The sequence below is a fragment of the Furipterus horrens genome, unplaced genomic scaffold, assembly GCF_987537825.1.
Source record: "Furipterus horrens unplaced genomic scaffold, mFurHor1.1.pri manual_scaffold_7, whole genome shotgun sequence".
Taxonomy (NCBI): domain Eukaryota; kingdom Metazoa; phylum Chordata; class Mammalia; order Chiroptera; family Furipteridae; genus Furipterus; species Furipterus horrens.
Window position 1 is genome coordinate 28,672,346 of NW_028327177.1, and position 27,591 is coordinate 28,699,936.

At 39.9% G+C, this 27,591-nt stretch overlaps 1 protein-coding gene across 3 annotated transcripts in view; it reads left to right on the forward strand.

The window, feature by feature from the left end:
- The window catches only part of NIPAL2 (NIPA like domain containing 2), a 66,089-nt gene extending 38,926 nt beyond the window's left edge, over nt 1-27,163 (forward strand). For 2 of the 3 annotated variants that reach the window (XM_090283526.1, XM_090283529.1), the window contains 6 exons: nt 6,065-6,186; nt 14,432-14,528; nt 19,173-19,308; nt 21,171-21,259; nt 25,158-25,252; nt 26,621-27,163. In XM_090283526.1, the coding sequence (XP_090139652.1) occupies nt 6,065-6,186; nt 14,432-14,528; nt 19,173-19,308; nt 21,171-21,259; nt 25,158-25,252; nt 26,621-26,833 (752 nt within the window). In that variant the 3' untranslated portion in view covers nt 26,834-27,163. Of the gene's footprint in view, nt 1-6,064; nt 6,187-14,431; nt 14,529-19,172; nt 19,309-21,170; nt 21,260-23,978; nt 24,043-25,157; nt 25,253-26,620 lie in introns of all 3 variants that reach the window. The other variant, XM_090283527.1, reaches the window with a different exon arrangement.
- The last annotated feature ends 428 nt before the right edge of the window (nt 27,164-27,591 follow it).

Below are 27,591 nucleotides of genomic sequence, written 5' to 3' on the forward strand. Positions count from 1 at the left end.
GTATTTTCTTCTGTCCCATATTGCTGTTGCCTTGAGAAAATTTGACTCTTTCTGTTAAAATCTAAAAAAGCAGTGTGTTCTTTACAGAGACTATAATCAAACAGGGAGAAGAATAGCGACAATTTTTAAAAGATTAACATATAAGCATGTTAAAAATTAAATTGTCAAAATGTGCAAAAGAAAATCATTTATTTTTCCCTGCTTGGAGCAAATGAAAGTTTGTTTTGCATGATGGAACAAATGAAGATTTTTGGACCATGTGGGAACAAGCTGAACTAATTTATTGCCAAATGTTGCTCTGTGACTATGAAGCTTTTCACCACTAGCCTCAAAAAATGACCTCACAAAAGCTATGTCTGAAAGGAATCGCCAACTATTATTAACTCAGTGACAAGCTTTGGACTATGTTCTGATTCTTAGTGGATTAATAACTAAATTATTTTTGTGATTTTTTTTTCCTTTAAAAAAAGAAAGCACCAGATTTCTCCCCCCACTTTAATCAGCCAAAAATGATAGTGTGTTCCCCTCTCTTCTCCCTTAGTCACCGAAAGCACTGCATCTAATAGCCTGTGAGCTCCTAGCTGATTTAAGTCCAGAGAGTATTATCATAAAAATAAAAATTGCAGTCGATTCATCTAGTCTCTCCAGAGACTAGTAATTTAATTACTTCAAGTCGCTTATTTAAGGTTTCCCAGATAGAATGTCAAGAGATTAATAGTGAAATGAAGACCACCTCCTCCCTTCCTTCCCCCACACCTGAGGTCAGCTTGGTTTGGGGTCAGTATCTAGAATACTAATCTAGCCAGACAAACCATCATTTCTGGTTGAGAGGACAGATGGGCTCTTTTGGTTTCAAAGCTGCCTCGAGAATGGCAGACGTTATGATGGCAGGTTCAGGACTGTTTGTATCCAGTACCTTACTGAGACTTCCCACTCCAGGATTTGGTTGCCATAAGCCTGAGAATCTGGAGAGATTGTACTGAGGGGAGAGAACATCCTAAATGGTTTGGTATTAAGGAGTCCAGTTTACTTGGTGACTCCTGGTATCCCACACACGTAATCGCTGAACCCCCCATTGATCAGGAGACATGTTGTAAGGACCAAGAGAATCAGACATCAATCTTAACTGGAGTCAGGTTAGCTGAATATTAAAAAAACTCTTGAGGCTACCAGAAGAAAGGTCAAGTCATATTCCAGAAACTTAACAATAGACAGTTAACACTAGCTAGCATCCAGTTGGGGAGTAGAGACAAAATTAAACGAGATTGCAGGTTTTACTTAAGGGGAAGGGTGGGCTGGGAAATTAGATGTCCTCTGAGGAAGTACTGTGCAAAGGGATCTTGGAATCCAAGGCCTGCATAGATGAGGAGCTCAGCAGGCTGGAGGCGCCAGTGAACAGAAGCATCAGAAGGAGCCTGCTTCTAGGCTGTTTTTCCTTCAACCACTTCATCCTTCATTCTCCCTGCACGAGTATCTGCAGGAGACTCTTGTAACAGCACAGCGCAGCTTCCTGAAACAGAGGCTTCAGCCTCACAGCTGGATCCAGTTAAATGTCAGACATTTCCCAAAGTATAAAATACTCCTCAAAGCACTGCTTCGGGATGATATAAATGGTCAAATATGTTTAAAAAATATTACAACCGTATCCTCCTCTAGGAGATTCACAACGAACACTAACACACGGAGGATCTGAGGGGGGTCTCTCTGTAAAAGAAATATTTAAGTCTGTTTCATTCACCCCCTCCCAAATAAATTTAACTTGAGACCTTTTTTGGTGGAGCGTCCATCTTATGAAACTGGTTCCAGTTTGGAGATGCCCTTCTAAGGGAACCTCAAGATTGGTCAAGGACCACTGTCAGGAGAGATCAAGGCCTTCTGTCCCCAGTGGGGGATGCCGCATCTGGCCTCAGGCTATGCTCTGTACCGCTCCTGGGGCACCACTCGATGAGACTACAGTGTGAATGACAGCCCTGAGTTGTCCGTTCATCGGCCCTGGCCTTCTGTCCTACAGGAGGTGGGAGAGTGTAATCATTAAGGAAGTAGACTACCTGGGTTCCAATCCAAGCTCTCCACTCAGCTAGAAAATTCCAGACAAGATAGTTATTCCCTCTGTGACTCATATGTCCAACATGCATAGTTTAATAGTATACAGTATTATATTCTTTGTATATACATATACATATATGTTGTGATGGTATAACATAGAGGTTTATTGTAAGAATTAACTTAATTATATATAAAACATTTAGAATTATGCTTATAAGTTTTAGTCATTACCATTATAGTTCAGATGATCACATTTTAGTGTGATGTGATCACAACATAACTCTCATGTCAATCACACTTGTCTATGAAATCAATAGTTTTAAGAACATCACTTTAAAAAATGATTGCGCTCCCTTGGCATATGCCCTCCCATGGTTACCTCGTTCATAAAGAGCAGGGATGAGCTTGTTTATGTCTTTGGCACAAATGGCAAGTTTATAGGAAAAGATTTTATTGGTATTTGTACATTGTATCAAGCTTCATCTGAAACTCCCCCCAGATGGTTATAGATTTTTAAGTGGCTTGAGTTGTATTTGATGAGAAAATGTGTTTATTGCAGGTCTGGGCATGAGGTGGTGGGCGAGGCCACATGCCTATGTTATGGTCACGTCCAGTCGTTGACTCGCACCTGCAGCTTACCGACAGCTGCCCCAGCTTGGGTCCCCACCAATGTCCAAATCTTGGTGCCGTGTGCACCAGTTCCCTGAGGATAGCAGTGGGAAGCAAATAGAGAGCTGCTAGTGTGTCTTCTTCTCGTGATCCTTTCTTCTGCCTTCTCTTAAGGCTAATGGTGCCAGCCAGTTCCTTCCTGTCCAACCCTCCATTCTCAAATTGAATTGTTCCCCTCAGAGATAGCCCCAGAGACTGTCCCTGGGGATCCCTGGACTATAATGTGAGATACAATTTTGAATTATTTTTTAAGCTGAACTCAGATGGCTTTTGACTCTTGACAGCATCCCAAGGTCGTTCTGTCCCAGGGTCCTCTGTCACATCAGACCGGCAGCTGAGATTTTCAAACATAGTATCCAGCTCCCCAAACTGGCCCCTTGCAGAGCCAGATTCCTGGGGTCTAGCAGGTGTGACAAGTTCATTGGTACCTAGAGATGAGAAGACTGAGCTGCAGAGCGATAAATGACTTCCAGCCAGCAAGTAGCAGTGAAATTTGAATTCTGTGGGAGCAGTTTCAGCTTAGATGAGACTTCCAAGATCCAGTGCCTGACCTGAAATGTAACTGTTTCCACGGGCAAAGAGCATGTCAAGTGCTGCTTCCCTTCCTTTAGTGTCTCGCTCTTCTAGGCAAAGGGCAAAGGGACCAGCAGAAGCTAAACTAGCAAGTTGTCTAAGTCAGAAATCTTTGTCTTTCAAAAGAAGGAATATTCGTGCCTTTACTAAAATAAAAATAGCAGGAACTGACACTTCATGCCAGTGTTAGGAAAAAAAGTGGGATATAAATAAATTCTAAGGAAATTTATTTAAGGAACTGCTAATGACTATCTTCAACACTTTTAAACACTTACGAAAAATGTGTGCATGCTTCATAAGGGAGACAGTTAATCACACAAAAAATTAATCACACCAAATAAGCAAGCATATAACAGGTAGCAGCTATCCAGACTGCCTTTGTAGTTGTCAAAGGTAGCTGAAATTAAAATTATTAAGAAGAAAGAATGTATGACCTACTGAGTACCATAGAGTTACTTACTAGACTCACAGTGATGTGATGTCAGATAAAATAATGCATGTAAAAAAGTACTTTGACACCAAGGTTGTAGGTTCGGTTCCCTGTCAGGGCACATACACGAATCAACCAATGAATGCATAAATTAGTGGAGCAACAAATTGTACTCTCTCTCTCCCTCTTTCTCTCTCTCTCTCTCTCTCTCTCTCTCTCTCTCTCTCTCTCTCTCTCTCTCTCTCTCTCTCTCTTCCTCACTCTATCTCTAAATTCAATAAATTTTTTAAAAAGTACTTTGAAAGTATAATTGCAAAATCGTTGCTCATTTTATCTGTAGTCAAGGAGTTTTGAAATGAAGTGAAGATCCACATTGGTATAAAAGCACAGTATACAAATGTGGAAGCAGATGTGAAATGGGAGAAGGGAGAGTAGGAATGTGTCAGGATGTGGCCCAGGGACCATATTGGAAAGGTAAGTAAGTAGCACTCCCTCCATACAATGGAATACTATGCAGACTTAAAGAGAATGAGGCTCCCAATCATATACTGAGACATTCCCCAAGATGTTCTGTTAATTAGAAATAAAGCACAACACAGAAAAGTGTGTATAATATTGTTTGTGTGAAAAACTCAGAACTCATACACACACACACACACACACATGCAGAAAATATCTCCGAAAAGAACACCTCAGGAAGTAGTGGCAGTAGTTAACTTTGAGGAGAGGAACTAGGCCATCAGGGTATAAGACTCTTCCCTGGTCACCCTTGTGTGGCTTTTGAATTTTTTACCATATACATGTGTTATCCATTCAAAAGTAAAATTAAAAGAAATGTAAATGACACTAGATACAGTTAGATGAGATAAAGAAATAGCTGGCAGAGGCACTCAACATAAATAAGAAATTAGGATTTCACAAAAGAAAGTTGGAAGTCTCTGAGACTTATAAATTATATTCATTGCTTTTATACTAATTTACTATACCAAGTTTACAAAACTTTTTTCATCCCTTCATTTTAGAAACTTACTACTGAGCAATTATAAAAGTTTTTTTTTTTTCCTAAAGAAAGGACAAGACTGACCGATAATTTTAACTAAGTTCTTATATATGGTTTTCATTATTTTCCTTTTATTACATTGCTTATTAATGTATATTGTTTTTCATTTTTACAAATTCTCATTAGAAATGGCTTTTAAAATTGTGTGTGTAATTTCTGTCATCACAAAGCATTACAGAATAAATTGTTACTAAGATGAAACTTCTTTTATAGCTTCTACAATCCCCTGCATAGCTATTGTTTAGCTTGTGTGAAAAATCAAATGCTCTTTGTTCTCAGAAACTAGAGTTCAAAATCCTAAGTCATTTGGTTCAGAAGAATAGGAAATTGGTGTCTTCAAATTGCAAGATTTTATAGACAAACCAAACTGTTTCAGGTTAGCGTTGTAAATTATATACACAACAGTGCTCACCTCAGTGACGAAACAGGTTGAGTTATGTTTTCAAGGGTGCTACCTGAGAAATACTACATATATCCCTTTTTCTCAGGCTGCTAAGTATTAACAAATGAGTAATTTTCAGTGTTATTTGGAGGCTTCCTTCCTTTACCCCTCCTTCTAGTGGCTGCTCTCCCACACACATTCCCTTCCTCCATTATTTTAAGTAATGTTATAGTGATGACAATAGCACATTCTGTACATAAGTTTATTACGTGACATTTTACTCAGCTCTGCCTGGAATTCTAGATTCTAAATTGGATTAAGTAAACCTTTCAGCAAAGTTGGTGTTTACCTTTGTTATTTCTGCTAAAGGGACTCCAATACGTGGCAATAATTAAAATGCTCATTGATCAGAGTTTCAAAGTGTCAAGTCACCCAAAGTGTTTGTAAAGCCTCCAAAGATGAGTCAGTGCAGAGCAGATGGTCAGGTGATGGACTTCCCCCCGCCTCTGGCTCTGCTGTCTGGAGCCAGGTCCACCTTAGGCTCACCAGCCCACAGGAGAACAGCCAGCATGGCTGTGTTTTTATGTCTCCATATGCACATGCCCTGATCTTCCCCTTCTTAGGGGAAAGCTCCTCGGGAGAGAGACCAGGGTTCATCTGGAACAACAGAGAAAAATCAGAAGTTGTGTCCTGCCCCATCCATTCCCTGGCCCTTGTCACTCTTTAGAGGCAGTGCCATCAGGTGAATGCGTGATGTGATCCAGGGATAGCTTGATGAACCCGATTTTAATAGGAAGGGGCTGTCAGCACTTTTAGTAATGCTCAGTCTGTAGGTAATGTTTGCATCACAAAAAGACCGAAATGTCCCTTTCAACTTGTTTTGTCTTTTCAATTTTATTTAAAGGTATGACATTGGCATTTGCAGGAACATATTTATTGGTGAACTTTGCTCCAGATATAACTCAGGCGATCTCTGCAAGGACGATCCAGTATTACTTTGTTGGGTGGCAGTTCCTGATCTATGTGGTAAGAATTCTCATTACTATGGCAGCAGCTGTGCTACCTAGACCACAGGTGCATGCAGATGTTAGAGAACTAATATAATCTGTCCTTTTCAGCATTAATATCTCATTAAAATACGAATATATTTGACCAATAGCCGAGTATTTGAAACACCAACTCAGCAATAGAAGTCCCCCAGTTTCCCAGGTATCCTATCCTTGGGGGTGACCCATGACTGGAACAATTTCCACAACATTTCATCTGACAAATTTCAGAGCAACGTAGTTTAGGACAACTCAAAGTAAAAGCAAACAACGTCCAAAAAAGCTCTCTTCCAAGATTGAAGGAAAGGACCTGAAGATGCATTTTACTTCATTGAGTTTTGTTCAAGATAGAAATTCTCTTCAAAAAAGTTTTCACTGAAACCAGTGCAACAGGTTGTCTGCAAAATCCTGTAGTTTTAGGATTAGATGTGACCTCAAAAAGCTATTTGCTCTAGTCCTCTGCCATTAAAACAGGTAACATAATATGATCCTACTTGATACACCTGTTATTTAAAAGCTGTTAGTGAATTTTGTTCCAAGTGTAACTAAGGCTATTAACAGCAGAAACTGCATAGTGTTACATTATTGTCTGGCAGTTCCTTGTCTCTGTGACAAGAATTCTATATCCTACCATCTTTGATATACAGTTCTGACCACTGGAACATAAATGTTTACAGGTCTTTTCTTTTTATAATCTCCCACTCTACTCCTTCCTCTTACTCAACAAAGATACTTAGATTTCTCTGTTTTTAAAAAAATCTTCATACACTACACACCTTTTAGTAAATTATCTTACTTCCCTTCCACTCACCACCAAAATTTATTACCCTCCGTTTTCTCAGCTCCTATTCACTCATTCATTATAGTGTAGCGGATCCCTCCCCGTGAACTGCCAGATGGAATTTACTTGTTTATTTTTGGGGGTCTTGCTTCTTCTTGAATCTTGTGTAGCATTTACTCGTAGCCCAGCACCTTCCCCTTGACCTGCTCCCCTCCCTGCGTCCTCAGCTTGTTTCCCCTTCCTCTTCTTCCTCTCTGACTCTTCCATCCCAGGCTCTTGACAGTTCCCTTCTTCTCTTCTGCCAACCACTCTTACCTGTTCATGCTAAATATTCACCCAGAGTTTTCTAGGGTGACCTCATGGCCCCCCCACCCCCAATTATCATCCTTGAGAAGGACTTCCAAATCTAGACCTACATTTTCTTGCCAGGCCTCATCTGAGCTGCAGATCTGTGTTCTCATCCATCCACAGATGGGTCATCCTGCCTACATATTCCGTAGGTCCCTCAAAGGTAACATCTCAGAAACTGAACTCCATGTACCTTCTCTCCTAAACTCCCTCCTCTCATATCAGGTGGCTGCCCTTAGCTCCGCCTTTCATGTCCTTCAGGACTGGGCTTCCCAGCTCAGATTAGCCGTCCTCGGGGCTGTCCTGCTTTGTGTCTCCTGCCTGCCCCATTGCATCCTCCTACTTGTTCAACACACCCAGTCCTTGAACTAGCACAGCAGTCCTCAGTCAAATCTAAGAACTAGAAGGACTTGTTGAGTACTTTATGACAGTCTAAACTTGAAGTCCTACCAACACATTGTATTCTTTGCCTATAGGCAAAACAAATTTTTCAGCCAGTAAGAAAAGGGTCACATAGTTTACCACGAGAGAACTAATAGCCTTAGTTGAATCCTTTGGAGACTAAAGATGCATCAAGGCTTATTTTGGGGGGAATAAACAGCATTGTTTGATGATGATGTATCTTATATTGTTTTAACACCAGAGTAAACATTTTAAAAGAATAAAACTACTTTTTATTAAAACTTATATTGCTATTTCCACCGAAAGAACCTCTGGAATTAATTACATTTTGCCACTTCTCAAAGTCAACTCTTACATTTATTAATTTATTTATTTATTAATTCATTTAACCCCTGACTGGTTTGGCTCAGTGGATTGAGCGTCGGCCTGCGAGCTAAGTGTCGCTGGTTCGATCTTCCAGTCAGGGCACATCAGAGAAGGAAAACTCTGACTCCAAAAAACCTCCGCTGCCTTGCGGCATACCTCTTCAGGGGAAAGGCTAAGGGAGTAAACCCCGACAGAAAATCCGGAGCCGGAGTCCCTAAGGCGGTTTGACGTTGTAGTCAACAACGGCAACTCCTGCGGTGCACCTGAAGCCAATCTGTATTGACTCCGTCTTTCCCTTGGATCCTTCAGCTGCGAAGAGAGGGGGGGTCTGCTGCATGGGCAACAGCAGACCCTCCATATCACCCTGCCCAGGCTCTGTAGCTTCAGCTTCACTGGAGAGGACACTCCAGCGTCATCGCAAGATGTCGATTCAACACGGGAGGAGACAGATACCGTGTCACTCCCGAGTTGGACTGCACAGCCATTCTCAGCGGTGCAGATAGACTCTTAAGAAGCTACACTATCGTCTCTCGAGACGGACGGCTGCCGACGAATTCATTTAACTTATTAGTCCTCCTGAGTATAGAGAAGAATGACTATAGCATGAATTTTAGTTCTGGGGGTACCCATAGTCCTGTAAAAATAATGAAAGTATATTTGAAAATAAATGTTGCCAAAAATATATAGGTAATTCCATATATTTATAAGATAGCATAAAATAAACCTTTAATAAAGTCACATTTGAACAACACTATTGGCATTAGACTCTAAGGAAAATAGATCTATATTACCTTAGTTTGGAATTTAATCTGTTATGTGCTGCATCTCTAAAGACCAGAATTTATCAATTATATGCTAAGATCTTGAGCTAAAGTTTGGTTTAAATCTGTTAAACATCTAAGTAATTAATATTTAATCCTTGGATGTGGCAGATTCTGTGCTATTTCTGCAAACCATGACTGCAAAGATCATAATTACAGTAATTAAGACTGTTCTTTGAAGTATCATTCATCTGACTGTTTTTATATTACACTTGAGTATAAGAGCAGTATCTGAATTGCCTTTCAGGACTGATTTAAAAACTTAGAAACTGAATGAAAATATTTCAAATCTGAATAAATTTCACATCTCTTAATAGGGGGTTGCAAAACTGTATTACAGACTGGTTAATAGCATCCCCTTGTCTCATGTAACAGGTAGATGGAGGTCTTTTTTATCTTTAAGGCTTACATGAAGTAGAAGGCTCAGATGTAGGCCCAGAAGCCTATCCTATGAGCTGGGGCAGGAAGAGGATTTGAGAAGCCTGGCATCTACTGGCCAATAAAGAATGAAATGCCCTTCGCTCACCCGCTCAGACAGCCTGTATTCATAGAGGGGTAGTTGTACCTGGTGCTTGCCAAAAAGCAAAACAAACAAACTGAGTGGGTTTCCAAGGTCAAACCAGCTTGGAGAGATGCTGGGTAACAAGGCCCCCTCTGACAAATACATCATCTCTCTTAGCATGTTAAAAACTAAAAGTACTTTAGGAAAGAGACAGGCTTAATTTTGTTAGCCCTGCATGCCCCAGGCTTATGTGACCATGGGGCCCTTTCCTGGACAGACCTTTGGTTGATTAACACCTATTAACTTGGTCTGCAGAACCCACATGAGGAAATACATTCCTAAGCCTCAATTGCTTAATGTTCTTTGGCAGGCTTGAATGGGGCCATTTGGCCCTCCCATATTTTCCAACCGACTATTCAAATTGAAACCTCTGTTGCGAACATAGAATCCTTCACTAAACAATCTGCATGGTGCCCATTTTCTCTCCTCCAGACAAAAAACTAAATCAGCAGAACCCCAAAGCCGATTAGCAAGTAAGTCAGCCTTCCTGGCAAAGCAACTTCAAAAAAACTGTGTTTGTAAGACCTTGACATCCATTGCATGAGGTTCATTTGCTTTGCTGTCTGAATGCAGGTAGCTCTTGGCAGGTCTGCCCTTCAGCATACTTCTGCAGCAGCGGTAGCCAGCCCTCACTGAGCAGGCTGACCCTGTCCCTAGCTCAACTACATTCTGTCCTTTACCTGCACTGCAGCCCTGTATGTTAGCAGATGGGGAACCTGAGGTAGGGAGGTTCAGTAACTTGCTCAAGGTCACACGAATACCGAAGGGCAGAGTCAGAATTCAAAACAAGGCCGTCCACCTCCGGGTGCACACTCCCGTGGACCTCACTGTGCAAACTCAGAAAAGCTGACTGCCGAGGATCAAATCTCTGTCCAGACTTGGTCTTAGAGAGAATCTTTGCAGAGCTTATTTATTTTGGACAAGGAAGCCATAGCAGAGGCCTTGCTTTCAAGAAAGAACTTGGTGAGGGGGCATGAGGGGGCAAAAGCAGGCTCAGCTTTTGGTACTGGAAGTGGGGCGTCTGTGGTGAAAATCTGTGTATCTCTTTTGTCCACCATCCCATGGACTGCCAGTGCGCTTTCTACTCCCAAAAGCAGGGTAAGAGTGAGCATCTTTAAATCTAATTAGATTAGAGAGCCAATCCAGAAAATCCAGAATCAATTCAGAGAACTCATGCTGAACATTCTGGTCCTCTGGAAAGGCTTCAGGTACCAAAACCTATTAGTTTCTTATTGCTTCCATAGAGAGTTGTCACAGACTTAGTGGCTTGAAACAACACAGGTTTATTAACCTACAGTTTTGAAGGTCAGAAGTCCAACCCAGGTCTCAAGTGGACTAAAACCAAGGTTTTGGCAGAGCTGTATTCCTTGCTAGTGCCTCTGGGGGAGAATCTGTCTCCTTGCCTTTTTCAGCTTCTAGAGGCCACCAGCTGGGACAGCTCTTGGCTTTTAAAGACTCTGTAATTACATTTTGCCCACTTGGATAATCCAGGATAATGTCCCCATTTCCAGGTACATAGCCTTTGTCACATCTGCAAGGACCCTTTGCCATGTAAAATAACATAGGCAAAAGTTCCAGAGGTTAGGAATGGACATCTTTTGAGAGCCATTATGCTGCCTCCCAGAGCTACAGAACCCCTCTGAGCCTTGGTTTCCCCGCCTGTAAAATGGGGATAGTAAGAGTGCCCACCTCCAGAGGTGGTTGTGAGGACTCACTGAATTAGTCCAGATAAAGCGTACGGAGAGCACGCCGTAAGTGCTGTTGCTATTTCTGACCTCTGAGATGGCAGCAAGGCGGCCTCTTTGGGGACTGCAGCAACCTGAAGCAATCCCAGCTTCCTCAACTTTGCTGTTTTCACAGAGGGGGAACAGTGTTGCTAGAGAAGAAGTAACATTAATTCATGCTGCTTGAATATTTTATTCCTGGGAACTCCAGGACGTCTTGCCACAAGACGGAACCCAGGGCAACTGCAGTCATTCTGTGAATAATAGGAACTCATGTTTTATTTATCTGAAGCCTCAGAGGTGGAATTTACAAAAAGTCACATATCATTTTTAGAACTGACAACTGCCTTTATCCCTCCCCCCAAAAATTAATGCTAATAGATTGAGCTAACATGCTCTGTGTGTTAAAGCCGGAAGAGCTTTTTCCTTGCCATCAGTGAGTGCTGTGGTCCCTGTATCACGTGACAAATGGAAGCCGGTGGTTGAGCAGAGACCAAGCCAAGAGAGAAATCTGTAAACAACAGACGAGCTGTACTAAGGTTGGGACACCCAGTGTTTTGATGGCAGCTCTCAGGAAGGCAAAGAGATAGGCCCAGTAAGTAAGTTTTATAAGAAGTTAAAATACTTGGTTTAATCTACCAGGAAAAAAAGACTAAGGGATGACTTAGTTTTCCATATTAGATGAAAAGGTTTTTAAATGAGGAAGATTTGGTCCTGCTGCTTTCTGTGCCCCAAAGGATTAAAGGGAAAACATTAACAAACAAGCAAAACCTGGAATGGAAACAGTAGAGACTTATGTTGATTCGGAGAAGCCTCCATAAGTAAAATGCAGCCTGAAAGTAGTGAAGTCCCCAACTCGAGTAATTGTTAAAAACAAGAACAAAAAGCTGGTGTTGGTGTCTTTACTTGTCTGATGTCAGAAAAGTAAGCATGCATATTGATGATTTCAGTCCATGGATACTGTCTCTTTGAAAAAAAAAATAGAGTTGCTTCATCTTATCTTAAGGACCTCCAAGAAGAAAAAAGGTTAAAACAAAAATAAAATTGAGAACTCAAACATTAGAGTTTTCTTAAGGGTAGGAAAATTTTAGACATCTAGTCAATTAACATTTACTGAACCATCAGTTTATTAGACATTGGGTCTGTTTTTTGCCATGTTGCTCATAATAAATTTGAGGTAGAATTTACTTATAATTCCCTAAATACTTCTTGAGTGCCTGACTCCATACCAGGCGCTGGAGAGAGAGTGGCAAACACAGCAGATAAGGTCACTGTTCTCGTAGAGCTGATGTGCTAGTTGGGGAGACAGAGAGGAAACACAAGAAGATACAGGACAGATGATGATAAAATGTAGCCACCTGAAGTCAGGTTGTGATAGGAAGACTGGGCGGCTCTGTTAGGTCAGAGTGGTCGGGTAAGACCTCTCAGAGGAGGCGACGTGTAGGCTCAGAGCTGAGTGCCCGGAGTATTCCGGGTAGCACAGTGAGTGCAAAGGCCCAAAGGCAGGAGCAATCTGAGGACTGCCAAGAACTAGGGATTGTGTTTCTAAGCATTTCCTCTGGCTGATAAATGGCTGGGTTGTAGAGAGACCCAGGTAAAAGGGCCGTAAAAGGGCGGATGGGACAGTTTAAGATACTTTGCCTGTCAACAACAGGCCTTTCCTGAAGGGAAGCAGTGTGGCTACCTGAGTAAAAGGGTGGATGATGCAGCTTAAGATACTTCTCAAACAATGAGGTATAAGGCTCGGGGTCAGCATTTAAAATAATAAAGAGCCATAAGGAAGGGGCCCTGCCGTTTGAAAGGATGAAGAAGGGCCCTGCCATCCACCATGAAGTTTGAGGTGAAAGAAGGGCCATGTGGTTTGAAAGGATGAAGAAGAGCCCCAACATCCACCATGAGAAGAAGCACAATAGAAGGAGCATGTTAGAGGAGCATGATGGAGCAGCAGGTTGTAGCAGCCATGTGAGAAGAAGCAGCTATGCAGTTTGTAGTCAGGATCCAGCCATGCAGCCTGGGCTAGTGAGAAAGCAGGCATATTGCTGCTTTGATCATGCCCACTCCACTGACTTCAAAGCCACCAAGGACTCTGCCTTGCAGACCCAGACTCTATCTGGACTCTTGGAACTGAGGACATATGGAGAGGACTTCACCATGATCCAGCGTAACATGGTACATACTTTCCTAGACTATTGTACAGAGGCTGAAGACAACGTACCCCAGATCCTAAAGGAGAGAGCTAATAAGCTTAGTAATCAATGTATGTAAAAAGCTATTGTTTCAGGAAGTGGAGGTATGACCTACCTTGACTCCTGGTAACCATAAGCAGTTCCACCTTTTTGCCTCAGGGGGACTGCAAGCAATCAAGGTGATATCTGAGCCATTGTACTCCAGGGTGAGATGACCACCATCCAGGACACAAAAACCACCACCCAGAGCACAAGGACCACTGGCCAGGACACAGATGAAAGCATGCTGCAGCTTTTATCTGATTGACCTCTTCCCTGAATTCAAACCCCTTACCTACACTTTTCTTATTATTATTAAAAGGGTCTGTTTGTAATGGAATTTAAGACAGTATATTAGGGTACAAACTCGCTGTTTTCTCAGATTGCTGACCACCTGTATGAAGCGCCCATAAAGATTCAATCCTTGTCTCTGCTTACTGGGTCTGATAGTGACAGGCAGCATGGACACCAGCTTTTCTGTTTCACTGACAGATAAGGAATGAGGAACTATTGGGCTTGGTTTTGGTTTATAGCCTTTTGGGGAGCAAGGGAAGTACTGGGTCTTGTGGGAGAACAGAGCTCTGAGCAGGGGTGCTTACAGCCTCCTCCCAGGTTGGAATTTTGTAAATGAAGTCCTGTTTTTCTCAACACTAATTGTTGGGTTATACACCAAGGTGCCACATGAATGAGCCCTGCTTTGCTCAGTAACAAGGATGTCTAGCAGGTAAATGGATAATGAGACCGAAGTTGCAGGGAGGTCAGGACTGGAGCTCTAGATTTGGGCACCATTGGCATGTAAGTGATGTTAGAGGTCTGGATCTGGACAGGTGGGGTTTCTTACATTGTTCTCATATATTTATAATTGTCTGTAGGAACTCCAGTCACCTCACCCTCAATTTTCACGTGATAACTTGCAAAATCAAAGAAGTGTGACATTCTGAAGACCTTGTATAAAATAATTGATATTTTACTCTTTTTATCTTTTTTTATTTCTAGATTTTAGAAATATTAATTTTCTGCATTCTCCTATATTTCCATAAAAGAAAAGGAATGAAGCACATTGTAATTCTGCTAACCCTGGTGGCACTTCTAGGTAAGAATATATTTTGTTTCTTAATTTTCTAATCTAGCCATGCTAAGTCATAAAAGATCTGATGGAAAATACTTGAGCATTCTATTTTCTTCTCATTGTTTATACTTTTCAGCTCTGATCTATAAAAAGAAACGGAGTCTCAATTATACAAACTATACTTTGCATGTCTATTGCTATAATTAATATATATTTCTTTAAAATATATATTTAGTGGTTTTTACTTTCTGGTTATTTTATTTGCTCTCTGACAACTTAAGGATTTTTCTCTTAGTAAATAATTGAAATATATAAAAACAAATTATCCATACCTATCCTGTTTATATTCTTTTAAACTTTGAAGTACGGCTAATATCAAATATAAATGAGCAGTGTGATTTTCTTATATATAATATTTCTTTCATTCATTACCTACTCATTTCCTTTTTTTCCTCAGAAGCACCTTATAGGACTTGGAAACTGATGATTAGACAAGTCCACTATGTATTCCTCCTTCCTTCTCTCTCTCTCTCTCTCTCTCACTCACATACACACAATATACACATGCATTTCATATATATGAACACTGATCATTTGGGAAATTCCCTTTTTAAAAATTTATTTGTAATTCTTTTGCCTCTTCTTTGCCAATAAGGTGAACCATACATTGCGTGTTATACATGTCAGTTATGCACATAAATGTAAATGGTTTAGTTTACCCAGTAAAAAAGAAAGATTCCCAAATAGACTTCATAAAAATTCCCAAATGGGTTTTGAAAAAGATTCTGAAATTGTATTCATCCAGTTTGCTGTGGTTCAGCTCTCTACAAATTTACAAAAAAGCACCTTTCCTGACTGGCCCTTGTTGGTTGTAAAATATTTTTACTTCATTCATAAATTTCATCCAAAATAAGATAATTCGGATTGAAACAGAAAGAGAGTAGATCATGATATTACTTCCTAAGTGAAAATCAAGGCAGAAGCATCAAAGCAGCAAAAGATCCTGGAGGTTCCTCATTCGTATTTAGTTGCTTTTCATGGCAGGATGGGTATTGGGAGGGGGAGGCCCCAGGAGCAGAAATGGAAGAGGAAGAGACTTCTCTTAGTTCATGGGAGATAAGTAGACAGAAAAATATGTAAAGGTAGAGAAACTGAATGTTTCAGTGTGATCTGGCAGCTCTAATATTGCACTCTAAATCCTGAAAACAGGGACTACAAAATTTGATTGTATAACTGGCCACAAAGAAATCCTTGATAAATTCTAGGAAGTTGAAATAGTACAGACCACATCCTCAGATCACAGTGAAGTAAAAACAAAATAATAACAAAAATAGAAAGCAGTAAAATCATACCACCTAGAAATGCTAACACTACTCTTAAACTGCAGGTGGGCCAAAAGAGAAACCAAGATTTCATTGAGGTGTATATTTTTTAAGTTATTAGAAAAACATTTAAGATTAACCCTATAGTTTATAATTAATGTTGTATTCAGAAGGAAATTTTTTTGTTTAGATGTAGGTCAGTTCAGCACTCAAGAAGTAAGAGGAAAAATAACACTGAAATCCTTAAACAAAAGGTCAGCCAAATATTTTTCAGCAAAATGGCTTTATTCGGGAACAACCAAGAATTGCAATCTGGAACATGCAGCCATGGCAGGCCACATGTAAGTCCCACAAAACAGGAGCGGGAAGAGGAAGTCGGGAGGACTGACCAGGAGTGCTCCTACTCGGGCTTCCTTGCTTCTCTGTAAATGAGGTTTCTGTTGACTAATATCTTTATAGAAACAAAGCTGAGGCAAGCAGAAAAAAGTAATTAATAAAGATAAAGGAAACATTAATGAAATAGAAAACAATGGATTGACAAACCCAAGAATCAGTTCTTAAAAGACAATAAAATAGATCCTCCATAGAAAAAAAGGGGAAAATCTCAAATCCCCTAGATTAGAAATAATACATATATATATAAAATGAAGATAAATGTGAAAATTTGAATAACTTGCTTATTTTTAAGTAAAATTAACTATGAAGGAAATAGAGGAGTTGTAAAAAATCTACATCCTAAAAAAGAATCAGGCCTAGACTTTCTTTTACTGTCAACCTAGAAAGTAATGCCTTTAAGTCTTTAAGGAACGTATTATTCTGATGTTGTTTAAACTATTTGGGGACATAAGAAGAGCTTTCACTTTCTTTTATAACATAATCAGTGTAAATACAGATCCCAAATAGCACAAATAAAGAATACTATAAACTAATTTCACTACTGAAAATTGATGTAAAAATCTCGAATTAAAAAAATTTCATGTAGGATCCAGAACAAATAATACGTCATGACCAGTGGTGTTAATAAGACCAGTTCTTTTCTTTGTAACACTTACAATCGTTTTTGCTTATATATTCTATTTAATGGCATAGAATATATTTAATCGCAATGGAAAAGGGGTTTTCCTAAGTAGCATGTACTGTATGGTTTACATGTTACAATATATATTCATAGAGCTAGAAAAATTAGTACAAAAATATTCCCAAATGTTAAAAATGACTTAGAAATGAGTTTTGAGTTACAAGAGATTTTCATTTTTCTTTCCAGGCTTTTCTGCATTTTCCAAATTTTCTTAAATGAACATATATACTTTTATAGTTTAAAATCTGCATTTTCCAAATTTTCTTACATGAAGATATATATTTTTACAGTTTAAAAAGATGAGTTTAAAGATTATACATAATCCCAATGTCTAGAAATAACCACTGATAATAATATATTGATGTAGTTTTTTCTAGCCTTTTTTCTATGTATACACAAGTACTTTCTATTTTTATATATGCAACATTAGAATGAGCCTGCATTACAATTTTGTATTTCCACCTGTCCTCATCCACCACCCTAGCTCCCCACCCACCCACCCCCAAAAAATCTTGAAAGAACCAGCCTAGCAATAACGTTCAGAGTTATAACAAATAGTGATTAATCAGTTGGTGATTGTGCGCGCTTTGAAAACATAATAATTAACTGACTATACCAACTAATAGTTGGTTTCGCTATTTAATTTTTAAAAATCCAGTTTTGTTTTTATTTTGTGTTTGAGTATAATTTAACATCAGACAGTGGTTGAATTAGATGAATTTTTAAAAATTAGGTGACATTAAGGGCCTTTGCAGTCCTGGGGTTCTGCAGCTCATGGAACAGTGTGTTCAGCTGCTTCTGCGTTAACGATCTCTTTGGGAAGCCAAGCTGGTCAGGGTACAAGACCATAACCACATGCGCTCTAATTACAAGCAAAGTGTTTAGGAGGAAATCAAGGTCCCTCAAGAGCTAACCTTACGAACTTAAACCATCAAGTGACACACATCTCAATAGATACTTAATATACCTACATTTGCTGAGATATGACTGTTGTCATAATCTGTAGAAAATATGTAAAAGGATCAGGTCAAAGACATTTCAAATTAAGAGGTGCCTGGCTATAAGGGCCTCTTTGTTTAGATTGGGGGTTTGTTTTTAAAATTCGTCACCAGGTCTCCTCAGTTAACTGTGACTTTACGTGTGCCCTAGTACCCCGCAAGTTAAAGTATGTTTTCAGTTTGGGGGAAGGAATGTTATGGAACACTTTTCCTGGTCAGAACGCTTCACCTGATATCTTAAACATATCCATTATATACATACATATAATTCCTTTTCAAAAGCTAAAAGGAATGAAGGTCACATATATTATGACCAGATATCAAGATCAACTAAAATAGTATTTCTCTTTTACATTGCCTTTGACTTATATTTGATTTCATGTAAAAAAAATATTTTTTAATTCTTCTGTAGGTTTCAGCTAATTTATGGAATTATAGGTAATTGCAATTGTAAGAGACCTAGAACAAAATGAAAACACTGTCTTCTTCCTACAGAATCATGGTGTTTCCAGAAAATATTTCATTGCTTTCGCATTATTAGGACCTTTTCAAGTCACTTTTTCTTCACTGATATTTGGAACCTAAGAAAATTCGTTCCCATAAGGGATAGGTTCTTCTTTAGCATAGAAAATGGGTAGCCATGCTTATGTAAATCTTACATTTATGGTTGACTCTGAGAAATGAATATTCAGCTCTGGTCCTGCTTCCTGTTAGGGTCTTCTTCAAAAAACTATTTTTAATGAAACTTCTAGGCATTTATTAACAAAGGGTTCACGCGTAGACTAAGTGCAACTCTTAGTAAACTCACAGAGTGAGCTGCTTTTCACTTTCCAGTGTTCTCATCTATTTGACTTTAAGTTTTTTCAGTATAGTTAATAGTAATTTTCCCATTAATGTCACATGGACAATCTATTTTTCTTATCTGCTCCCTTCATTGTTTTCTCCTATCCCATCTGCTAGTAATTATAACCTCTGTGGCATCCTTTCCACAGTCAGGCTGGAAAATAAGCACCTGCCGCAAAGATGGAAAGCACACAGGCACACACCGTAGGTCTTTCGCTGACACCAGCGAACCTGAAGCCCCGCCCAGCTGGAGGAGCGGGGCTACCGCTTCCCTAGCGTCACATCCTCCCCTACGCCTCTCGCAACCTGCTTCACGCTTAAAGCATAATGGGGGTATTTACTACTCTACCATGTACACTGAAGATATTTATTTGTAATTCTATCTAAGGTATATTATTTTATTTGTGTTCTTTGTTTTCTTTTTCAGCCTCATTGACGGTTATCTCAGTAAAAGCTGTCTCAGGCATGATCACTTTTTCTGTGACGGATAAAATGCAACTAACTTATCCTATCTTCTATATCATGTGTATCATCATGATAGCATCTTGTGTTTTCCAAGTCAAGTAAGTTAGCTTCTATATCCTCACCGATCTTTCAGCATCCCTGTGCTTCTCTGAGCATTCATCTTTATTGGCTTCAGATGATAATTACAATTAGATGCAACTCATTTCAAAGGGTGAAGGGTCTACAGCTTATCCTCAGCTAACATGCCTTGCAATATCCTTCACATCCAATAAGAAGTTTTTACTAAGCATTGCCTTCACATCTTGTGAGTTCTAAAGTGCAGCCGTAATCCAGCTAAGTGCACTTTGATACTTTCCTGATGCTCTTCTGCTTGTAATTAATATCCATCGCGCATAGGCTGTCATTAGCAATAAATCAAAGGGGCAGGTCCACATCCAGGATTTCATTCTAAGTATAGGAAATACATGAACCCTTCACCTTCACTTCTTAGCTCATGCTCATTAATTGCCCGGGGATGGACAAAATCAGACGTTTGGCTGGGAGGGAAATCCTTTCCCCAGAACTTTACATCTTTGGCCAGAATTTGCTTCGTACCCAAGAGATTGTGGAATGATTGTTTTATGTTTCCCTTGGGGCCTAATCCTGGTGACATGGAACATTTTTAATTTCTGCTCTTTTCTCTCCCCACCTCCATCTGCTCCAATCACATCCCCTCCATTTCGTGTAGTGACTATGCCTTTGCCTTCTAGGTGCTCTTGAGTCAACCAGAAAGTTTTCTGTTTATCCCAAAATGCTATGCAAAACCACCATCCCAGCTCCAGCTAGGAAGTCAGAGCCCTGACTCAGGAAGAGAGTGGTTTCTTCCTTAGGTCCTAGGAGTCAAGCCTAACTATCATGGGCTGGCTACAGGCCCTGTGATGAGGAGTGTGGAGAATTACTGGAGAAACCCAATGTTTTGTCACTGTTTCATTTGTCATTTCCTTATAAGACTAAGTGTGTTCCTAACACTTGAATCTTGCTATTTTGTCTCATCTCTTTCTTCTTCTGAATTAGTTGGTACTGCTATACTACCGTTTGGAACTTAGTGACTAGTATTACTATCTTTAAACTACACTTTATGAATTTAAAAGGCAAACACAGTTGAAGGCAAACTGCATCCTTATTACCCTTGTTTCAGTCCCTGCATTTTTCACCCTAGAGCTCTGGGAGCACACTGCAACTGGAGAGCTGTGGGTTTCAGTCCATTAGAATTACCTGAGGAGGTTTGTTCACATGTACATGTGTACATATACACACATGCACACATGTATATATACTCACAGGAATTTTTTTTAATTGCTCAAGAATAGGAGCTAAGCCTTAGTGCTTTTTGAAAGTGTCCAGGTGATGTCAGGGCAATGCACTGCTGTAGGGAAGGTTCTAATCCCTGACCGGGCCACACAGCACAGTTGTGGGAACCTGAATTATGTTGGTGGCCGAAGTGAGAAGCTGAGTTCCCACATGTGCTCCACAGCTGGAGTCCTAAGCATTGTTTTTGAAACATTAAACATTCCTTTACTTCTCCATCTTCTTTCTTGGCACGTGGCATGTCAATGGATAGCTATACTATTCCCCAGATATGATATTTAACAGATTCTAGGGTCTATCGTAATGAATCAGCCCCAGTGTGATACTGGTCCAGCAGCTTGAATTGCTTCCAACTCAAACTTTTGTGGCCTCGGAATATGATTAATTGCTTTTCATTGTTACTGTTGTTGGTTTAAACAGACCATAAAACCTGACATCTGATCTCATACATCAGATGCATATAAGCTATGACTGCTGATTGGAAATGCCCTTTTACTGCACTTCCTTTCCCTTTGTAGTTGAAGCGAAAGAACATGCATTTCTTGATGTTATTGTTAAGTTATTGCTGAGCATCTCTTAAAGCCAGAGTTTCAGTAAATGCCTTCTGCTCCAGGTTCTTAAACCAAGCCACGAAACTCTACAATACCGCAACTGTGGTGCCAGTTAACCACATTTTCTTTACAACCAGTGCCATTATAGCAGGTGAGTTTTGGCTTTCTCTACTAAGGTGTTCTGCCCCCACAACAAACATATTGAGAAAAATCAAGGAATCCTTAGATTATTGGGATCTGTGTAGCCCATTTCCTCCCAGCCTCCTCCCAGTGTCTGAATTTTCTCCATAACATCCTTTAGGACAGGTTATTCTACTTTGTGCGAATGCTCCCCAGTGCTCTCTGCCTCTTGAGACAGCTCAGTCCTGTTTTAGATTACTCTAATTTTTTGGAGAGCTCTAATTATTAGAAAGCTTTTCCTTATATTGGACTGAAATTAGCCTCCCTGTGAATTCAAGACACTCATCTTAGTTGTGCTTTCTGGAGTCTTCTCCTTGCCAGCCCTTCTAATAATCAAAGCAGCTGAAGGGTCCTCTTGTGTCTTGTCTTTGGTCCAGACATCCCCACTTCCATTAGCTCTTCCCTCCCCGACCCTCACCACCTTGATCAGAGAGTGGGATCACAAACTAAAGCCAGTGTTCCAGGGAAGGCCAGACAGATGCGAACAGAAACTACTACTTTTGCTGTTCTGGCCTCTATTTTTCCACTATTGCATTCTTTCATTGCTGTGGACAATTTTTTAAAAATATGTCAGACACAATAGTGTTTAAAACAAAGTATGAATTTGAAACTTGGTCCAAACCAAAATACAGTAGATTCAGGTATATCACTCCTAAGTTTTTGACTGGTTTGCCCTAGTTCTTTGGCTTATTGGACAAATTCACCACCTTCTCATATTGAGATTCATTTCCTATTTCAAAATGTACATATAATATTTTTGGAGATAATTATGGATTATCTGTTTCCTAATTGGCTCATCTTCTTTATTTCATTGCAAACAATGTGACTGACTGCCAGCAGGCAATTTTTAAACGAAATTAATACACTTTCTGTTTCCCAAAATTGAACCATACTTTTAAAGAGAAAGATTATATCCAGGACATCTGATTATTAGCATTTTATGCTCATTGACTAAAGAAAGAAAAGTTTGCACATTTGTGTGCCCTAGAATTACTAGAAGAGAAACAAGGTTAAAAAGAGTTACGAGCATGACATACAGCCTACTAGCTAATACAAATGTGTTAAAAGATGTATAAAAATGTAGTTCCCCTCAAAAGAAGATTTTGTAGGAGGACCCACAGGGCTGGATCTAGTATTCAGCACACAGATTAGTTGGTGAGTCAGGGAGGCTGGAACTCTCTGGGGGTGATAACAGTTCATCTGATGTTTCTGAAGTGTTAAATGGAGATGAAGCTTCTTGACCAACTTCTCTTCGTCTCTATCAAAAATTATAGCTTGAAATTAAAATCAATGTGAGATACCATATTTTGCCTACTAAATTAGTAAAATTTTTGTTTCATTCTTTTTATTGCCATAATCAAGCTGACAAAGCTGCAGTATCACAGGCTTCTTGGAGAGCATTGGGTAGCCTAGTACCACCTTCCCAGAACTGAGTTTCATAGTTTTTATCAAGAACCTTAAAAATGTTTCTACTCTTTGATCCTATGACTCTAGAATGACACACAAATAACCCAATTAAAATATAGGCAAAGGACTTGAGAAGACATTTCTTCAAAGATGTACAAATGGCCATTAAGCACACGTGACGATACTCAACGTCACTACTCATTAGGAAATGCAAATCAAACCCACAAGGAGCTACCAACTTATATCCTTTAGGATGGCCACTAGGAAAAAGAAAAAAAAACTCAGAAAATAACAAGTGTTGGTGAGGATGTAGAAACAGTGTAACCCTTGTGCACTGTTGGTGCAAAGGTAAAATGGAGTAGCCATCCAGCAATTTGGGTATATATTCAATATGCCTAGATTCATAGCAACATTATTCACAGTGGCCAAAAGACTTGCTGACCCCTGGCCTTGAACTGTAGGTGGAAAATGTCACTAGGGTTTTGTTTTATTTCATGTGCCAGTTGGACATATCCTAGACTGGGTAGGAAATTTGCCAAAGTTGTATTCAATTGTGTTGATTTTATAATAATGATATGTTATATAAAGTCTACAAATCTATGTTCTCTTTGAAATCATTGGAAATGTAACTAACTATGGCATGAAAATATTTTTAAACTGAGCTACTGAATGTGCACTTTAAGGGTGACTATACTCAAAAAAACCCACACACAGTAGTTTCCCCTTATCGACAGGGGTTATGTTCCAAGACCCCCATTGGGTGCTAAAACCGTGGATGGTAGCAAACCCTATAGATACCATTTTCTCCTATGCATACACATCTTTTCACTTGGAAGGAAGCACTTTATGGCTTCTTTTGTCATATCTGAATTGCCAGCAGCACGACCCTTTCGCTTTGAGGCCACTACTAAGTAAAATAAGGGTTCCTCAAACACAAGCACCGCACTACCACCACAGCAAATCTAACATCCCCGATGGTTCCTCAGTGACGGCAGGGAGGACGAGAGCATGCATATGCTGGACAGAGGGATTATTCATGTCCTGGGGTGTGGGCTTTCATCATGCAACTCAGAACAGCACAATTTAAACCTTAGGAATTGTTTATTTCTGGGATTTTTCATTTAATGTTTTTGGACCAAAGCTGACCCCAGGTAACTGAAACCACAGAAAGCAAAACTGGGGCTAAAGAAGGTCTCCTGTATTAACATACTTTGAAAAACAATGTGTAGCTTTTGTAAATATTCTTACCCTAAAATTAACTGTGTCTTTAATTCTTGTTAAAGGTATCGTATTTTACAAAGAATTCCTTGGTGCAGATTTTCTCACTATATTTATATATTTTTTGGGGTGAGTATATGTGCCAGAGGTAAGTAAGGTATATAAAATCCTATTACTTTTATGTAGGATTTTTGACATTGTACCGGAGGCATAGAAAATTGGAAAATAATATAAGGAACAACTGTTTCCTGAGCTCCTAAAGGAAACATTTTTCAATTTAACAGCCTGCACAAGGCTCAGTGTCTTTGACTTTGTGGTTTCGGTATCTGAGGGTTCTGAAACACTGGAGTTTTTTCAGTTTCAGGCAAAGACAAGATAAATCCACTGGCTCTGTAGCCACACTGTGGTCTTTTCATAATATATCAGACCTGTCTCTGGTCTTTTCATAATATATCAGACCTGTCTCGCCCTTGGGAACCCCTAGGTTAGATCTGAATATACCTCTAAGATCACCTAGAATAAAAGGCTAAGGCAGGCTGGTCTAGCTTTGGACCTAATAGCATCAGACCCTTTTCCGGGTCTGGCTGCCCAGTGTTACCCTTTCGTTCCCGGGCATCATTGCTGACATCCTTGCAAACAGATCAGGACTCTGAGGGAGCATTGCCACAGCATAGTATCTTCCATTGGTTCCAAATGGCACTCCAGTAACGCTTAGCTGCTTCTTGATCCGGCATTCTGTGTGACCATCGTTATGCAAACTTAAGCCCAGACTACTTTCAGCACAGAAAGCATCTATCTTGAAAATTCAATTTCAAAAGATATTTGGACAAGGCTAAACTTCTGGGATCTGGAAACTGTGACTATTTTTATGGCCAAGGACAACTGAATTTCTTAGAAAATTAAAGAATAAATTATTTTTTTGCTGTGTTGCATGCCAGTAATGGGTCTGGGCATGCATGGATAGAAAATGAGACCTAATGTCTACCCAAAGGGTTTAGAGCCTGAATTAGCCTCCAGATGGTAAAAACCTGGAGCACAGACTGATTGGAAGTTCTCCAGGTCTTGGTTCTGAGGACAAATATTATTGGCAGCAGCAATTAAGACAGTTTTAGGCAGCTTACCATGAGAAACAGGAAGAACAAAACCAATGGAATTCATGTCATCATGTAGACCATTTAATACCATGCTTAGTTACTGAATACTGTGACTTGTTTCGGTGTCCTTTATTAATCTTATTCTTACAGGTGTTTGCTGTCATTCTTTGGTGTGTTCTTGGTCACAAGAAATCGAGAAAAGGAACATCTGCCACAGTCTTACATTGATTTTGGAAATATTCCTGGTAAAACTGTATATTCTTTAACTTAATTAATAGAAAATCTTATTCTCATAAATTAATCATTGCTGGTATTATTTTGGATGTTAATGTAAAACATAATTCTTATCTTCAAAAAATGTACATTTCATGATATTGCCAGAGGCGATGTTGTAACTGGAAATGTCAAGAATTGTTTATTTGAATGTTGGGTTTGCACAGAACACTGGGGATGTGAAAGAACTGATCCTGTCTTCTTGATTTGGGTGATGTTGAAAATTTCCCCTTGGAGTTTCCTTAAATGGGAAAAGAGCAGGAAAGGAATAAGGAATGGCTACTAGCAGCAACCCCCGCTGCTCAGAGAGCCTTGGAGGCAATATCTAAAGACAGAGGCCAGGCTGCTAAGGAACATGGTTCCTGGGAAAGATTGCGGTGGCCTGTGCCCTGTGGGGCCAAGTGTGACGTGCTTCCCAGGCACCGGAACATACGTAGCTTCCTTCCCTGCCCTTACCTCATGCATCCTTACCTGTTTAACATGCACCATCTTTCTACTTCTCAACTGTCACTGGGAGTCACTCACTTTAGTCATGGAGACAGCTGGAGCCACGTCCAGAACAAAGGAAACACTTTGCTGTGTCTCCTCCTCCTCCCCCTGCCTGCCACCCTCAACAATCTCCAGCTTTGCTAGGAATTTAGGATGACCTATAGGGTTGTAGACAAGGCTAGTGATATTCCCACAGATCCCTCCAGCATTCTGTTAGGACCAAGCCTTTGAAGAAGAAAACATTAAAGCCTCGTCCCTACAACTGAGAACATGTGGCCTATGAATTGTGTTCTCTTTCACATTTGAGCCATCTTGATCAGCTAAGAGCATTCAGTGCAAGAATTGGCATTTGTGGCAAAGGTGTGCGTTATAGATGACTTCTATGGTTAGAGGTTCTTTGATAGGAAATGAAGTTTACTTATTTTTCACTCTCTTTTTCATTTCACAAAGCCCCATCCATTGGATCAGGAACAGCTTTAGAAGCCACTATTTTAAAAGACTTTTCTTTGTTGTTAGGTGCATTAGATGCAACAGGACACTGGGGAGAAAGCTTTGGAGATGAGTAAATGTTTCGTGTTAACCTCCCAACTGACCCAACCTGACTTCCGGGCCCAGCATGGCAGAGCCAGTGGCTAGGGGGGACCGCGCTCTCATGGGGACAGTGTGTGATCACGTATCAAGGGACATGGAGTTCCAAAGGCCTTTTCTTACATGACGTTTTTCTCTCCTGTTTAGAGGGTGACCACGTAGTATCAAAAAGGGGAATAAACTGTGGCCGAGATAGAGGGGAAATTATTAAGATGTATTCTCTAAGAACTCAAAAGGTTTTTTTGTGATTATTATCTCCACAGGGAAACAAATGTTGGATAAAATACAACCAGATTCAAACGGCTTATCCTATGGAACTCTGCCTGATGGAAACGACTCAACAAAGAGCCAAAGTGGAGAGAAGAAAGAGGTCTAAAATGCCGAGAGGGATGGCTATGGGCCTGTTATTCAATACCACCTTTTTAAAAAATTGCACATGTTCAATTTGTGTCAGCAGCTATTTATCGCTGACATGAGCTAGTGTTAGTTCCAGTTCTTTACCCCACCTCCATTTCTGTGGACACTCAGGCCTTCCTAAGCTTTGACAGTCTAATGTTCTCATGGAATGTAACTTGAAGTGTTCCGCACACCATGGGCCTCTCCCTAGTGATCATCTAACCGGCTAGATCTTAATTAGAGCCTGGCTACCCGAGCAGGAATGTCACACAAAAATGCACACCCACGATGTGGCTGTAGAACACATAGGCTGCTTTTCCCAGCGGGCTGTAGTGGCAGTTGCTTTGCTTTAAAGAGACACTTTCCCCCACAGCCTTACTCCTGAACAAAGGTTTGAGAGCATTCATTTTTTTAAACATCTCAGCAGCTGCATAAAGATCTCATTTTTCTGTTCCTAAATAAGATCAGTGAGTCACCTTTTCTGAAAACCTATAACCCTCCTTTAAAAATTAAGGGTGTCATTAAAATTAGAATTTATAAGTGGCATTCTGTGATGGGGCATACCAAAACTAGAAGACCTTGGCTGGTGGGCTTTATAAGCAAGGCAAAATTTAAGGACTAGGACCAATTTTTTAAATAAAAACCTAGGAAGATGTTTTCTTCAGCTGTGAGATCCTATTATACCTCAATTGAAACTGAAGAAAAAACTTAGTATTCTATGCCTTCATTTGTTTAGCTGTACATTTGTCAAGTGGGTTTATATGTTATAACTCTTAGCACGTCTCAAAAATCATATTTTAAATTCTTGGTGATATTTAACACACTGTTTCTCCCCTAA